This window comes from Pipistrellus kuhlii, unplaced genomic scaffold, assembly GCF_014108245.1.
Source record: "Pipistrellus kuhlii isolate mPipKuh1 unplaced genomic scaffold, mPipKuh1.p scaffold_m20_p_2, whole genome shotgun sequence".
In the NCBI taxonomy this organism is placed as follows: Eukaryota; Metazoa; Chordata; class Mammalia; order Chiroptera; family Vespertilionidae; genus Pipistrellus; species Pipistrellus kuhlii.
This window is the reverse complement of record NW_023425515.1, coordinates 115,894,079-115,910,034: the sequence shown is the minus strand read 5'-3', so window position 1 is coordinate 115,910,034 and position 15,956 is coordinate 115,894,079. Positions and strand designations below refer to the sequence as shown.

General features: G+C 43.8%; 1 protein-coding gene across 6 annotated transcripts in view; it reads left to right on the top strand.

Annotated features, from left to right (window-relative positions):
* Positions 1-15,956, top strand: part of NEDD9 (neural precursor cell expressed, developmentally down-regulated 9) — a 124,637-nt gene that overhangs the window by 100,381 nt on the left and 8,300 nt on the right. For 2 of the 6 annotated variants that reach the window (XM_036448674.2, XM_036448673.2), the window contains exons 3-7: positions 7,226-7,327; positions 7,789-7,890; positions 8,995-10,242; positions 11,534-11,623; positions 14,556-15,426. In XM_036448674.2, the coding sequence (XP_036304567.1) occupies positions 7,226-7,327; positions 7,789-7,890; positions 8,995-10,242; positions 11,534-11,623; positions 14,556-15,065 (2,052 nt within the window). In that variant the 3' untranslated portion in view covers positions 15,066-15,426. Of the gene's footprint in view, positions 1-7,225; positions 7,328-7,788; positions 7,891-8,994; positions 10,243-11,533; positions 11,624-14,555; positions 15,427-15,956 lie in introns of those variants that run through there. The other 4 variants (XR_004989727.2, XM_036448675.2, XM_036448676.2 and 1 more) reach the window with 4 other exon arrangements.

The window sequence follows — 15,956 nt, the reverse complement described above, 5'->3', positions numbered from 1 at the left end:
TTCTAAGTAAAACAGGGAATGTGGGGGGGATTAGAGATAGACAGGAAGCAATCTAATTTTACTTTCTACATATGCCAAGAAAAATGCAAATAGATTCTGCTAACCAGTGACGCCCACTTTTGAATTCTGACAATTTTAAGTACTGTTGTTAATGGTAAGGTTATAAATATGTACTGTGATCAGTATGGCACAGTGGCACTTTTTAACTTGTCATCAATTATGCATTATATTTCCTGAGCACCACCTGGGTTGCCTAGCTCTTGATTAGCCTGGGGGCCAAACACCAGGAACTAGTCACACACATTCATGGGAACACTTCCTTGGTCAATTATCAAGACTTGATCTCTCTCTCTCTCTGTGATAAGTATTGGAGGAGAGAAATAAGAAGTTGTGATAAGTAGGTTGGTGGTATGGCTGGCATCAGAAAAACGCACAGCAGACATGGCTGGACCAGAAACCCTAAGAATGAGCTTTTGCAGCATTTTGGGGGGCAAGGGGGACCTGACTTCATGAATGGCATACCTGCTCCCTTCCCACTTGCCTCAGCGCTCCACTGAATTGTCAGCATGCAGTTGAGAAGCTGAAGATCTCCTAAACTCAGGGCCTTTGCTGCTGAGATGCCCCAATCCCAGACCCCCACCAGTCTTCTTTAAGGAGGCAGGGTGATGCCCAAGGAAAGGAGCCCCTAAGAAGACTTGGTACAAGTGATCCCATGTGATCACAAGATATTTCAGGGTAAGTACCTTGCTTTTAGATATTCAGATAGGTACGTGCCCTACTTCTTGGTGAGATTCTCTTGACAAAGCCAGCTTGTGATCTTCCATTGAAAAGGCCTTATCTAAAGAGAAATTCAATAAAGTGCCCTGGATTTTGGACCTTGCCATCTTTCTCTTGGATAAACATCTTTATCTCTAAGCCTTATAAAGCATGTTTTCTCCTGGGGTTTTCCACTGGAGTGTCTTAGGCTGGTATGGTGATAAATGTGACAATGGCAACACTGATATGACCAAGTAAAACAGTAACCCAAGTAAAGCTACTGATGGTTATCAAAGGCCAAAGTCTCTTATCATTTTTTGCTTTGATTTAAAATTCCCATTGTCTTGAAGACCTCACTAAGAACACTTCATGCATTTGTGAAGATTAATTTCTTTCTATCTCACTTAAATTTAAGAACAATTAAAGTTTTTCTCCCATGGTTTAGTCATGAAACATTTTGAAGCAAATGGTCTTCAAATCTATCACTAAGACACAAACAACATTCTCATCATATTAGGAAGAAAGCAAGAATAGGCTGTTGTTTGTCTTGTTTCTCAGTCTTGTCTCCTGCATTCCTGGCTATCTTTGACTATGTGTTAGACATTGTATTTTTTTAGATATTTACAGAAATCATTTAAGAAATCTTATAAAGATATTCTCTACTTTGAGGATGGATTTTATTTCCCTTTTTCAGCCTCATGGGCATACGAATTTCTAATTTCAGACATTGAGATATTCTTGCCAACCCTCATGATTAAAACTTAGTCTCCGCCTATGCAAGGGCAAGTTCAGTTAATCTTTACTTTGGTATGCAGCCCTAAGGTCCCAATCCAAAGTGGGGCATGGTTATCAAGGTCTCTACCTTGGTAAGCCACTACCTAACATTCATATCCCCCATCACCCAGCTATAAAAAACACAATGTAGCATCGGAGACAGCAGTTTCAGATCAGCAGATGTCCTCAAGGAAAATGCAACCTCAAAATTTGGGCTTACCTCTATGAATTCCTTCTCTACTTCCAAATTTGGACCCGGTAATTCTTTACTATCTTTTAACTCTTTGATGCTATTAGGAAGATTTTTAATATCTTTTTCTCATTTTCTTAAGCTATCTCCTTTAGAATGTTTGACCTAAATTATCTAGTTCACAGTTTTAAGTCCATAGGTAAAAATAGGTCAGCCTAGATAATAATTATATTAAAAAAAAACTAAAGCTTAAGGGTTTACTCTATGCTGAGTACTTTATGGACTTGATCTCATTTAATGCTCATAATATTCTATAAGTATTTTATTATCATTTTACTGATAATGAGGAAATAGCTTAGAATGAACAAATACCTTGGTCATGTCCTCATAGCTAGTAAGCTGTAGAAAAAGGGTTTAGATCCAGCTCTGTCTGAGTCCAGCTGATGTTCTCAATCACTCCCCTAGTCAGACCTACTCCTTTTGATGAGCTAAAGGCCCAATGGGGCCATGGCCCCTGCTGCACAGCTTCCCATGGCACAGGCCTGTCGCATATTCTCACAACTAGAGAAAGTTTGACTCCTATTCCTTTCTATTGTATTTTCCTTCTGATGTTAAGATAAAAAGCAGAGTTTGTTTTTGTTTCTCTTTTGCACAGCTCCCCCCTATGCTTCTGGCTTGTGGCCGAAAGGAACACAGGTGTTTGTGTCACATGCAGCTCTAGATTTGGGAAAAAGAAACCACCTAGTGGCCTGAGTTGGCCTCTAATAGTGGTTTGCACCAGATGCGGTGCATGCAGGTGATCATTTTCCCGTGGGTTCTGATTTCTCAGCTTTATCTAACAGTCACTCCACTCCTTCACTTGCCGAAGCTACCATGCATGGCTGATAAGACACAGTTCTACCCCTTTGTCCCTTGGACCCCACCAACCTAAAGCTTAACTTATCTGGAAACCAGTCTTATCCTATACAGGCAGACCTTGTTTAGTATCCTCTCTAGATCTGTATCATCTTGTTAAGAAAAGCCTTGAGTTTTTCCTTAGTTTGTTAATACATTCAGTCAGTACGTTACTTAAGATCTGCTATATTCAAGATACAGTGCGGGGCCCCGCTGTTTACATACAAATGAAGAAGAGGCCCAGGCTGGTTAGAGCGTTGTCCTGATATATCAAGGTTGTGACTCAATCCCTAGTCAGGGCACATATAAGAATCAACCAATGAATACATAACTAAGTAGAACAACAAATCAATGTTTCTCTCTCTCTTCCATTTTCCTCGCTCTTTCTCTTAAAAATCAATAAATTAAATAAGAATGGCCTGGTTGGTGTTGCTCAGTGCTTGCTTGGGCACAGTCGCCTGCACCTGGGTGTTGCTGATTCAGTTCTCAACAGTACACATGCCCGGGTTGTGGGCTTGATCCTTGGCAGGGCCCATGTAAGAGGTAGCCAGTCTATGTTCCACTCTCACCTAGATGGTTCTCTCTCCTTCTCCCTTCCACTCTCTCTAAAAATCAATTTTAAAAAAACTCAAAAACCTTCTTTTAAAAAATGAAGAAGAATGATCTCTGTCCCCACAATGCTGAGATGAGGCACTAAAACAGTCAAGCCACAAGTGATAAGTACCATCAGATATGCATGGATGACATGCTCCTGGAGTGCCAGAGGGAGATATTTACTGTATCTGTCTGGGAAAGGCTTCATGGAAGAGAGACACCCAACCTGGTCTTGAAAATTGCATGAAATTTGAATCTGAGAATAGGAAGAAGAGCATCTTGGACAAAAACACAGCATGAGTAAAGGCACAGAGGTGTGAAGGCAGGTTGTGTATTAAAAGCAGAGTCTTGCCGAGGCAAGGACTCAGTGAAGAGCTGTCCACTTGCCCTCAGTGGCTCTCAAGGTGCTGAAGGAGAAGGGCAGCAACACACCAGTGAAGGCTCTGGGGTCAGAGGTATGCTTAGCTTGGCCAAGGTGCTGTTTGAAATATTTGAGCCAATTTCTAAAATCAGATTTTACCTAAAAACCCAGATTTCTGGTTTCTTCTGGAACTTGCAAGCTCTGGGAACACAGGTGGTATTTTCTCAGGATGGCAGTTGACTGGAACTAAGGAATAGCTGCCTCTTTTCCGTAAGTGTCACGCCTATCTCCCCTGCACAGAATCTCAGCTTGCTTCTTCCTTCACTCTATCTGCTCAGCCCCACAGGTGTTTAAGCAGCAGGCCAGGTGCAAGCGCAGCTGAACCACATGTGGAGACATGAATGACAGACCCCAAGCGCTTCTATTCCAACTCACTGATTCCCACATGGGTTAGTTTCCATAGTTCCCTACATCTGGCTGCTACCCCAAAGATAACTCCTTTAAATTTTCAGCATGCACAGCTCTCAAAATTAGGAGGTGTGGAAGAATTTAAAGCATCTCTAAAAAAAGCTCATGCTGCCCAGGATCTGAGGCCCAAAATTGTATAAATACAACACATCAAAGTGTGGGGCCTGCCTGGTTGCTTGTTTTTAGGCAAGCCAATTAGTGAGAAAGCTGACACAACCGAGTCTTTGAGCTGTTAATCCTGTCCTGCCAGGGAGGGTGGAGATTTATTAAACGGACTCCCCCTGTTCTGAATGTCTATGGTCAGCCCTTCTTCTCTGCCTCATAGCTCTCCTCAGTGTCCTCCCTCAGACTCCTTCGATAGCTGACGAGAATGGTACTGACCTCTGAGGAAGGTCAGGTTCCTCATCGGGACAGGAAACCCACCCTTGGGAAACGCCAGTCCTCTTCCAGGGTGATCAGGAAAGCAGTTGCAGCGGCGTCAGCCATAGAGCCCGGGAATCCCACAACTTAGCCCTTTGGTGGCAACACTAATGAACCAGGAGGTCAGTTTGGTCATTTCTAAGTCTGAGCTCTTATAACTATAAATAAATACATAGAAGGAAAGGAATGCAGAAAGGAAGAACTGGGCAAGGGAGGGGGTGAGGGAATGAAAACATAACTGGGTTTCATTGAAAAAAACTAGCTTAAAATGCCCTTTGTGTGGCAGTTCCACCAGTACCTGGCTGGCAATGACTCGGGAGAATTCTTCCAAAACCTCTGTCCCTTTTGCTAGACCGTGGTGTTCCTCGTAGGCTGGGTTCAGTAACTCGGGGACAGTAGGAAGGTTTTTGTGTACAACGTCAAGCAGGAAGGAGAGGCCTGGTGGACCACAAAACTGGGTACTTTGTAAGGTACAGAACAGTCAGCACTTTCCCCTGAGGAGAGAACACACAATCAATTGGCAGGAAAGCGGCCCAAGTGATGGGCAGGGGAGGAGAGCGCCCACAAGTCCATTTCCAGCTCCACGTTCTTTCAGGCGTCAGAGTGCACTGCTGTGCTCCCTGGCTGTGTCTGACCAGATGCAAACGCCGGTCCCATGTAAAAGCCATTTGTGGGCCAATGTGAATTAGATGGTAACGTCGTCGGGAATGCTGGAAACAGGAAGGTTGTATTTTGTTGGCTTTATCCCCCTGTGGTTTGCACCATCTGTTTCTTTTAAGGCATAAACAAGGAAAATGGCTGGTTTGGAGTACAAAGTTTTTCAAAAAAAACAGATGACCACAGGCATCCTCTAAATGAGAATGAGAGAGGCTGGGGTTCCGTGACATTTGTCAGGAAGCGAGCTGTTAAATACTGGGAAGCATTAATGCTTTGCCAGGGAAGCTCCACAAAGGCAAGGAAAAGCCTTGTCCATGCCCCGCCTTCCTGAGGTCATGCCCTGTGTTTACATTTCTCCAAAGGTTATTTTCAGATCCCAACACCGCCCACCCCTCTCCCTGCTTAACCCAAAGATGAAGCTGTTCCACATAACCGGCCTTGGTTTTCTATTAGCAGCACGGCTGACTTGGCAGCCTTGGATAGAATCTACTATTAGAAACTTTTAGAATGAACAAAGGCTGCGTTGTGAGCGTGTGCTACTATGCAGCCAAAATAGAGAGCTATAAATAGAGGAGCTGATGAAAAAGGACAAAGAGAAGATACTTTATTCCTCTCATCAACAACAGTGAAATATATATATATATATATATATATTTAGGCAGGCATTGGGAACAGTGTGTTTTTCTTGAGCAAAGGGCATCCTGCTAAGGTTTGCTCTGCACAACACAGTGGCTACTCGATAGAATGGTTCTGTGTGCTCTGTGCCAACAAACCTTAAAGCAACAGGTTCTTTTTTTTTTTTTTTTTTTTAACTGAAGGCAGTGGAGAGATTTGATGGAGTGGTGACTGCAGTCTAATCTCATTTACCTTCATTGCAAGAAGCAATCGGCCTCAAGCATCAGGGATTTAAAACCAAACTGAACCGGGGCGTTTTAAAGCCGCTGGGGAGAAGAGTGTTGGTGCATTTGGCTGAGTTCCACCCTTCCCAGCACAAGACAGACATGAGCATTTTTCACATCGTTTGCAGGCAGCCTGACGCCAGAGTTTTCATATTAGAGAGAGGATAAAAGATGACGATCTCTTAGGGAACAATCAACTCCTCCTAGTTTGCAAGATCTGTTCTCAAAAATTCCATGGGCAATAGCGAGGTGGGCGCCGTTAGTCATTCGGGGGCAGGGGTTAGGCAGAAATAAGACCCTAGCAATTTAGAAGCCTTTGGAGGATTAAATGCATTTCAAAACAAGTTTGAGTTCAAATAATTTCTCTGTCTGTGCTTAGGACACAATGAAGTATGTAGATATGAAAACACAAGCCTGTTGGGTGCAATTGGTGTGATTGACATTGGCTCCCGGTGCCGGGTTTGTGATGAGTGGATTTGACTTCTGCTGGCCCCTGGGCTTGGATACTGTCTGCGGTGTTTGCCTCCCTGATGGAAATGGGGAAATGATTACAGACCCGCGCTCTGCTCCTAGGACTCCCCGACTCAGTATTTAATTTGTTTCCTACATTAGATTGAAGGCTACTGGAGGCTTCTAAAGGCAGCTCTGTATGAGCATTGGTTTCGTGAAAGTACTCTAGTGACCTGTGGAATTTTAGTTACAATCATAATAATGGCAGATCAAGAGGCGTCCTGGGGAAGGCATGAGAGGAATTTTAAGTGGCTGAACCCAATTTGCATTATTCATTTTACAAATAGTTTCAGAGCCTTGATTCTTCTTTTTTTTCCACTATGCCCTGCTTCTGAGGCTCCAAAGCAATAATCTAGGCCCTAGATTTGTAACTTAAAAGTGATTCTCCCTTCAAGCACATTTTGGGAATTGAGTCTTTATCTAACCAGCTTTGAGATGATTTTGTTACCATGGGGAAGGGGGAAAGAGATATTTCAGGGACTTGTTCTTCATGGGGATTCAAGAGGAATTGAAGTTTACTGGCATCATGTCCCCTTGTCTCCTTCCTTTTCTCTCTTTTCTGTTTCTTTGGGGCCTGTCTTCCTTCCTTCTTTCCTTCCTTTTGATGTGGGCAATGAGGGAAGAGTGTCTGATGAGGAGGCTGGGAGATTCACTTAGGACTTGGGCCTGGAATCTTACACTTCTGGGTCTTCTCGCCCACAGGTGGTAACCCCGGTGAGGACAGGCCATGGCTATGTGTACGAGTACCCATCCAGATACCAAAAGGACATCTATGACATCCCTCCTTCCCATTCCGCTCAAGGGGTACGTACTGGCCCATGGGACAGCAGCACGGCGGGTGGCATTCCTTCAGCACTACATGGGAAAGGAAAATTACAAATTATGTACATTTCATATGAAGCTTGATTTGCCTCTTCAGGAGCCAACATTTGTTAAATTATATTTTCTGGATTTGCTTTATCAGGAAATCCTAGGCTTTTATCTGACAAAGCTTTTATTGCTTATCATTTTATTTCAGGAAGTATATAATATCAACTACACTTTAAAGTACAGACAGTGTAGATATTTCACTTACGATCATTTTTACATTCAATCTAAGTAAAAAAATAAGAAATTAAAAAATTTTTTCACCAACTCCACGTTACATAGAATGCTGTAAAAGATGAAGGATGTACATAAGCTGGTAAATAAATCCACAGTTCAAAGCTTAATGCATAAAAAATGACAAGTATAAGACATCCATAAACTCAGGTATTTATTTTCAGGTATATGATATCCCTCCGTCATCGGTGAAAGGCCAGGTGTTTTCCGTTCCAGTGGGAGAGATGAAACCTCAAGGGGTCTATGACATCCCTCCTACTAAAGGGGTAAGTGAGCTCCTACACAGCAGCAAAAGCATGTGTGTGTTTATTTACTGGAATGAAGTAGGAAGGAAAACCAAAAGAAAAACTAGTCTCTATGAGAGAGTGTAAGGATGGGAGAGAAGGAGAAAGTGAGGAAGGAAAGGCAATAATTAAGGATAACCCTATGGATTCCACATTTAGAGTGTGTTCCCCCCTTCCCCCCCTCCCACCCCCACTAAATATGGGGTAGTCAATAAGGAGAGTCAATAAGAAGGTAAAATCATTCATTCAGTTTGGCAAGCAATTAATATATCTCATATGTAGATAAGGTGTCACAGCACACTGTGTCCATGTATATGTGTTAATGAATTTGATTCACTCTGCTACCCTCAGGAGGAGGCCTACACGAGAAGTACAGTTATCCTTATTTTACAGATGAGGGACATATGTCTCAAAACACCCCAGTGACTTATGAAGTATCACACAGCTGGTACACCCAGGGAGAGACCTGAGGTCTTCGGACGCCCTAGTGCAGTGTGTTCATGCATAATCTGCCTCTTAGCCTGAATCCTCCAAGGCTGGGGCCCAGAAAGAGCAACTCAGCCAGCAGAGCACACGTAACAGGCAGCACTGGGGCCAGGGGAAGGATGAAGGAAGTGGGAGCAGAGGGGGGCCTTGGAAATACCTCTCATTAGTGGGTGAGGGTGGAAAAAGAGGAGGCAGTAAACAGGACTGAGAATCCAGGCCTTTTTCTTTTGTTGTTGTTGTTGTTGTTAATCTTCACTCGTGGATATTTTTTCCATTTATTTTTAGAGAGACTGAAAGGGAGGGTTTGCGGGGAGGGGAAGGAGAGGAGAGAAAGAGAGAGAGAAACATTGATGTGAGAGAAAAACACTGATTGGTTGTCTACCACACATGCCCCAACCAGGGCCCAGGATCAAACCTGCAATCGAGGTACTTGCCCTTGACCAGGAATCAAACCTGGACCATTTGGTGCATGGGGCTGACACTCCTACCACTGAGAAACACTGGCCAGGGCCAGACCTTCATTTTAATGTGCAATTGTTTCCCCAGGTTCACATGAGCCAACTCAACAAATACTAGCTTTGGTTTCTACTTACTTTCCAGGTATATGCCATTCCACCCTCTACTTGCCGAGATGAAGCAGGGCTCAGGGAAAAGGAGTATGATTTCCCCCCTCCAATGAGACAAGCTGGAAGGCCAGATGTCAGACCTGAGGGTGTATATGACATCCCCCCGGCCAGTACCAAACTGGTGGGGAATGACCTTCACATGAAATATAACTGTGATGCTACGGGAGCTGCAGAACTGGTAGCACAAAGACACCCAAGCATTTCCCTGAAACACCCGCCCTCACAGCTGGGACCGTCAGGGGCCACTCAGAACGATGCGTATGATGTCCCTCGAGGGATACAGTTTCTGGGACCACCAGCAGAAACCAGTGAGAAAGCAAACCCTGAAGAAAGAGATGGTGTTTACGATGTCCCTCTGCACAACCCAGCGGACGCCAGGAGCGCTCAGGACGTGGTGGATGGAATCAACCGGCTATCTTTCTCCAGCACAGGCAGCACCAGGAGTAACATGTCCACGTCCTCCACCACCTCCAAGGAGTCTTCACTGTCAGCCTCCCCCTCTCAGGACAAAAGGCTCTTACTGGATCCGGACACAGCCATTGAGAGGCTCCATCGGCTCCAGCAGACCCTGGAGATGGGCGTCTCCAGCCTAATGGCGCTGGTCACGACCACGGACTGGAGGTGTTATGGATACATGGAGCGGCACATCAATGAGATACGCACGGCAGTGGACAAGGTGGAGTTGTTCTTGAGGGACTACCTGCATTTTGCCAAGGGCGCTGTAGCAAATGCTTCCTGCCTCCCGGAACTCATCCTCTATAACAAAATGAAGCGGGAGCTGCAGAGAGTGGAAGACTCCCACCAGATTCTGAGCCAAACCAGCCATGACTTAAATGAATGTAGCTGGTCCCTGAATATCCTGGCGGTCAACAAGCCCCAAAACAAGTGTGATGATCTGGACCGCTTTGTGATGGTGGCAAAATCGGTGCCTGATGATGCCAAGCAGCTCACCACAACCATCAACACCAATGCAGAAGCCCTCTTTAGACCGGGCCCCGGCAGCTCCCATGTGAAGAATGGGCCTGAGAGCATCATGAACTCCACTGAGTACCCCCATGCTGGACCCCAGATGCAGCTCCTGCATCCTAGAGACCACAAGGCCCAGACCCTCAACAGGGCGTTGTCCCCACACCTGAGCAAGGATCAGCCCGTAGCTGACTGTAGCAGCAGTGATGGCTCTGAAAGGAGTTGGATGGATGATTATGATTATGTCCACCTACAGGTAAAGCAACCAGACTCCTTAACTACCTATAGTCACATTCAGGGAGCCCAGAAGTAAGGCCTGTTAAGCTGGCAGTCTAGACTACCAGAGAGAACATGACTAATGTTAATCCAAACGGTTCACTAACTGGAAACAATGTACATAGGGAAGAACACTGGCCTGATAGTCTAGAGTCCTTGGCTTGAGACCTGCCGCTGACACTAATTGTATGACGAACGTATGTAACCTCCCTGGGTCTTATTGTCCTCATTTGAAGCACAAGGTTGTATTTGATTCTACTGATGGAAGAGACTCCCTAGCTAGAGAGTGGGCCCTTGGAGAATCGTACCAGCACCACTTCTATTTGCCTTTTATGATATAGTTCAACATTATATTTTATTTTTTAAAAGGTGGGGCAGGGAGTTTAACTGTTAAGAAAAAAAAATAATTGAAAGCCTCTGCACTAGAGAATTTCTAAGGTTCCATAATATCTACTGTGTGTGTGCGATTACTTACAGAAAACTTAATCTCATCTCAGACTTACCTTGAAGACCATTGGGCATTTGCCAGTTGATCTAGAACATAACCTGTATATGGGAAATTGGGCAGTCAAAGTCTGCCTCCTACAGGTGGAAATCCCACCAAGTTGACCTGGGGTCTTGATAACTTGCCCTTTCACTTTGGGGAATTAGAACATTCTACCAAGATCCATTATTTAGCTTTTAGCCTACTATCTTACTCTGCCATTCTTTTCATTTGACTAAGAGCCAAAGATTTTCCAAAGAGCTATAGTGTTTAGCTACAATTCCCTTGAGTGCAGGATACTGGGGAAGGAAACACTGAGCCACACCTAGTGCTAAGGAAAGGGCTGGTTTTCTAATTCTGCATAGTGAGAAATATTATTATAGTGTAGAGTTGTAGATGATTCAAAGAAATTAGAAGTGCAACGTGACCACATTTAAACCTGGGTTAGGAGGTTAATGGGTTCAAGTATAGTCTATTAGAAAAGAAACCTAAGAAATAGTACTGGATAAAGGAACTTGAAGGGGATCATGAATAGCTCTCTGAAAATGGTAAAGTAGAACCGAGAAGGTGGCATCCTATATGTAGCTCTAACTTATCACAGTTACTGTGGAGCTCTGGCCGAGAATCACATCATCCCTGTCTAGGATTCATGGAGTCTAATTGGGCTTGTGGGAAATTACCAAGGCAGTGGAAAATGAAACGGTACCTACGCATTTGTCAATGAAATTGTTAACATAAGTGAATCATAGTGGTGATGTAATGTTTTCTTTATGTTGAAAAATAATAGGGTAAAGAGGAGTTTGAAAGGCAACAGAAAGAGCTGTTGGAAAAAGAAAATATCATCAAACAGAACAAGATGCAGCTGGAACATCATCAGGTAAGTTCAATCAGGACAAAAACCACTTGGTATTGAAAAGATTTCCTGCTTAATAAGAAAGGTATAACTTCAAAAGATCAGGATTTTGATCCTTCCAGCACACTTTAGTATAAATAAGCCCCAAGGCATATAATAGGGTATAAGAACAAAGAGAAGGTTTATGCTCTTAGTAATCCAGCTGGTATACCTGGATTACATCCAAACAACAATTTTTCCAGGCTAAGCCTGTACATCTAACATATTAGAACTGTTTGAGTTAAGGCTGTTGATCTCAATGAACAAGACCCACTCAAGCTAGCCCATGCAAAAAGGTTCTCTAGTCAGGGAAATTCTGGAACAGAAAGTGAAGATATATACCCAAGTCCAATGAGACTTTGTAATAACTTTGCATTTGGAAGTGTAAATTTTTTCTCCTTCTTGTACTTCCTTTGCTTCTATTTAAGTTTGCTTCCTTCTTCCCTATTTTCTTACAGTTTTCCCTTCTTATGTACTCATTTGGCTCCCCTATAACTTTATAGAACACATAAATGGCCACTCACAACTCTTTCTATTGATATAAATGGTTTTTCATCTTTCCTAGTCGACTCCTGCTGTGTTTCATCAAATTCCTAAAAAAGAATCTGATTAGTCTATCTCTGTCTATCAGTCTGTCTGTCTGTCTATCAATCTATTTCCCTATCTACCTATCTCTCCCCTACAACACAAGCCTCTGGGTTGGCTGCTGTTGCTCAAATCAAAGGGTAGGAGGGCAGGATCCAACATTTTCAAAATATGCCCAAGTCCATTTACTAAGGACTTTGGGCAAGACAGAGTCATTCAAAAGTAGAGTTTGAGTGGGGCATATAATTATGGGTATTGCTAGTGCAAGGGCATAAAAATAAAGAGGAACCAACTGAGGATTTATAAGCCCCTTTTTAGATTAAATAGAATGGCATGTAGGCGAAACTGGTTTGGCTCAGTGGATAGAGCATTGGCCTGCGGACTGAAAGGTCCCTGGTTCGATTCCAGTCAAGGGCATGTACCTTGGTTGCGGGCAGATCCCCAGTAGGGGGTGTGCAAGAGGCAGCTGATAGATGATTCTCTCTCATCGATGTTTCTAATTCTCTATCCCTCTCTCTTCCTCTCTGTAAAAAATCAAAATAAAATATATTTAAAAAAAAACAGTAAATAAACATGTAAACACAGCTTAAATCATTAATAAATAAATAAATAAATAAATAAATAAATAAATAAATAAATAAATAAAATGGCATGTAGAGACATGAAATGGCAATTGCACTCAGGAAACCGGAGTTCTATTCCTTCCTTTCTGACTAACCAGCCGTGAGCCCTTAGACAAGTCATTTAATCCCTCTGAACTTCAGTGGTTTCTCTATAAAATGAGAAATCCCTCAGCCCTCTATCTAACAAGATGATATATTTATAGACATATTTTCAAAAGCATAAATTCAGTATCCTGAAGCAACACCCTATTTCTGTTTATGTTTGTTTTGGCATTAGTCCAAGTAAGACTGCAGGGCTTTAGGTAACTTATTGAAACTATTGTAATTTCTAAGAAGAAAACAGATTCTGTAGAAAAGTAAAGCTCACTGTGCATTTCTCGGGAAAGGAGCTGGGCGAGGTTATCCCTGCTCTACCTCCGGGTGAAAGATTAACTGAGTCCTAAGCTCAGGTTACAGAGAGTCTTTACCTGCAAAAGACAGTCTCTCTTGAGAGTCGGGGGGATAGCTGCAACTTAAGTAATACACCATCTGGGGGTTGTAATAAGAGAAGGAAGAAAGCTAACACTTGTTCAGTCTGACTCTGTGGCTGTCGTTTTCTTTCAACAGCTCTCTGTGGAACTGTTATGATGCACAATTAGCATTCAGATTTTCTTAGAGATGTTCTTTTCCATAGTACATATATAGTTATGTGCATTAGTCTTTCCTGTAGCACAAGTGACTGGCCGACCAGCCCCCTGGCCTGTAGGTATGGTACACACTGACCACCAGGGGACAGATGCTCAATGCAGGAGCTGCCAAGTGACAGCAACTTTGCAGAGTGCCCTCTCACACTCTGGGACCCCTCAGGGAGTGTCAGACTGCCAGTTTCGGCCCAATCCCCGAAGACCAGGCTGAGGGGCCCCACCTGCCAGAGGGACCCCACTCACTCTGCAGATGCTCTTCGAGCTCCAGCACCGCCCCAGGTGCGACCGGCCAGGGAGGGATGTCGGGAGGTTGGCTCCAGGGTGTGTCTGGCCCACCTCGCCCTGTCCTACCCTGCTGACCACCTTCTAATTAATTTCCTTTCAATGTGCACAAATCCATGCATCAAACCTCAAGTGGTATATATAAATCTGGACAGAAAGAGTAGGAGTGGGTCATGAAGTGTCATTTTTCTTAGCAATGGGTCATGAGTTATCATATGTACTGAGAAATGGGTCGTGGGTTGTCATTTGTACCAAGAAATGGGTCAGGGATTGTCATTTGTCTAAGCATCTTGAAGGACAGAGTCAAGGCTTTCCTGTCAGCAATTTACTTGATAAAGAGATCCCTACCTTTGCTTTCCCTGCACCACTCAATGCTTATAATCATTTGCATAGAGGCTGTACTATGCCAAACATCATTCTAAGCCCTTTGTAAATATTAACTCACTGAACTTTCATACAGGTATAGGTAACAGCTGGGTTTACCACCCTGTGCAGCCTTCAGTCTAAGGGCAGAGGAGGCCAGTCATCCCATCCTAGAAAGTCAGAGCTGGTGGATTTCTTAGGGATCACCTTTTTCAGCTTCTACATTTTACACTTTAGGAGAGCAAGGCAACTTGACCTAGGCTTCACATCTAACAAGCACCAGGGATTAAAACCTCTGTCTTTGAACACCAAACCCTGGTTAATTTCCATTACAGCACATTGCCTTGCCCGCAATGAAATCTGCTTCTGTCTTCCTTGCAGCTAAGTCAGTTCCAGCTGTTGGAACAAGAGATCACAAAGCCTGTGGAAAACGACATGTCCAAGTGGAAGCCCTCGCAGAGCCTCCCCGCCGTCAGCAGCAGCGTGGGCGCTCAGGACAGGCAGCTGCTTTGCTTCTACTACGACCAGTGCGAGACCCATTACATCTCCCTGCTCAACGCCATCGACGCGCTCTTCAGCTGCGTCAGCTCCGCCCAGCCCCCGCGCATCTTCGTGGCGCACAGCAAGTTTGTCATCCTGAGCGCACACAAACTGGTGTTCATCGGAGACACCCTTACCAGGCAGGTGGCTGCCCAGGACATTCGCAATAAAGTGATGAACTCCAGCAACCAGCTCTGCGAGCAGCTCAAGACCATAGTCTTGGCGACTAAGAAGGCCGCCCTCAACTACCCCAGCACCACGGCCTTGCAGGAGATGGTGCACCAGGTGACAGACTTGTCCAAGAACACGCTGCAGTTCAAGCGCTCTCTGCTGGAAATGGCAACATTCTGAGAAGAAAGAAGGGCCGGGGGACTGAGTGGGCTCCTAAGGAAAACTGGAAATACTATCTGGTTTTTGTAAATGGTATCTATTTTTGTATATATTTTATACGGAAATGAAATATTTTAACATTTAATGGGTTAGACAACATTCAGAACTTCAGGGAGCTAGAGAGGGAACTCTGTGTGTGTGTGTGTGTGTGTGTGTGTGTGTGTGGTTCTTGTGTACACATGATCATAAACTGTACAGAAACATGTCCACATGTGTGTGTGCCTGTGTATTCATGTTCGTTTGTAGATGTTTGTCTGATACATTCCATTCACAAACATGAATTAAGAAGCACCTTAGTAAGCACCTCCTAATGCTGCATTTTTATTTTTCTTTATTTTTTTAGAAAACATACCAGATGGTTGTAATATACCTACATATACTAGCAATTTATTTTGAGCCTATCACTTCCACGTCTGGGAAGGATAGTTTATTTGCAAATGTTCCCCTCCCACATAACAAGGTCTGATATAACTTATCCTTCTTTTGAAGCACCTTCCAGATTTGACTATCTTGGACACATTTCTACAAACAATCTCACTTCTGGTTGAAAAAGTTTCAGAAAGTGATCTAAGTTCCTATATTCTGGGAGCTGGAGAGGGAAGAGATCCGTGGGGTAAGAAGCCACATCCCAGTTAGGATTGGGTTGTTTCAACACCGTGAGGACAGCACGATAAAAGGAGAGAGCCTGTTTCCTGGGACTATTTAATGGTCTGTGTTTTTGAGTGATTTTGTCGTGAGATTTTCCAGATGATGTTTTCAGATTTGCAAAAACCGTATTATTTGCAGCAGGAGTTGATAAAGACTCATCAGGCTCTAATAATCCACAAAAAGAAGGATGATTCTGTCTGCTGG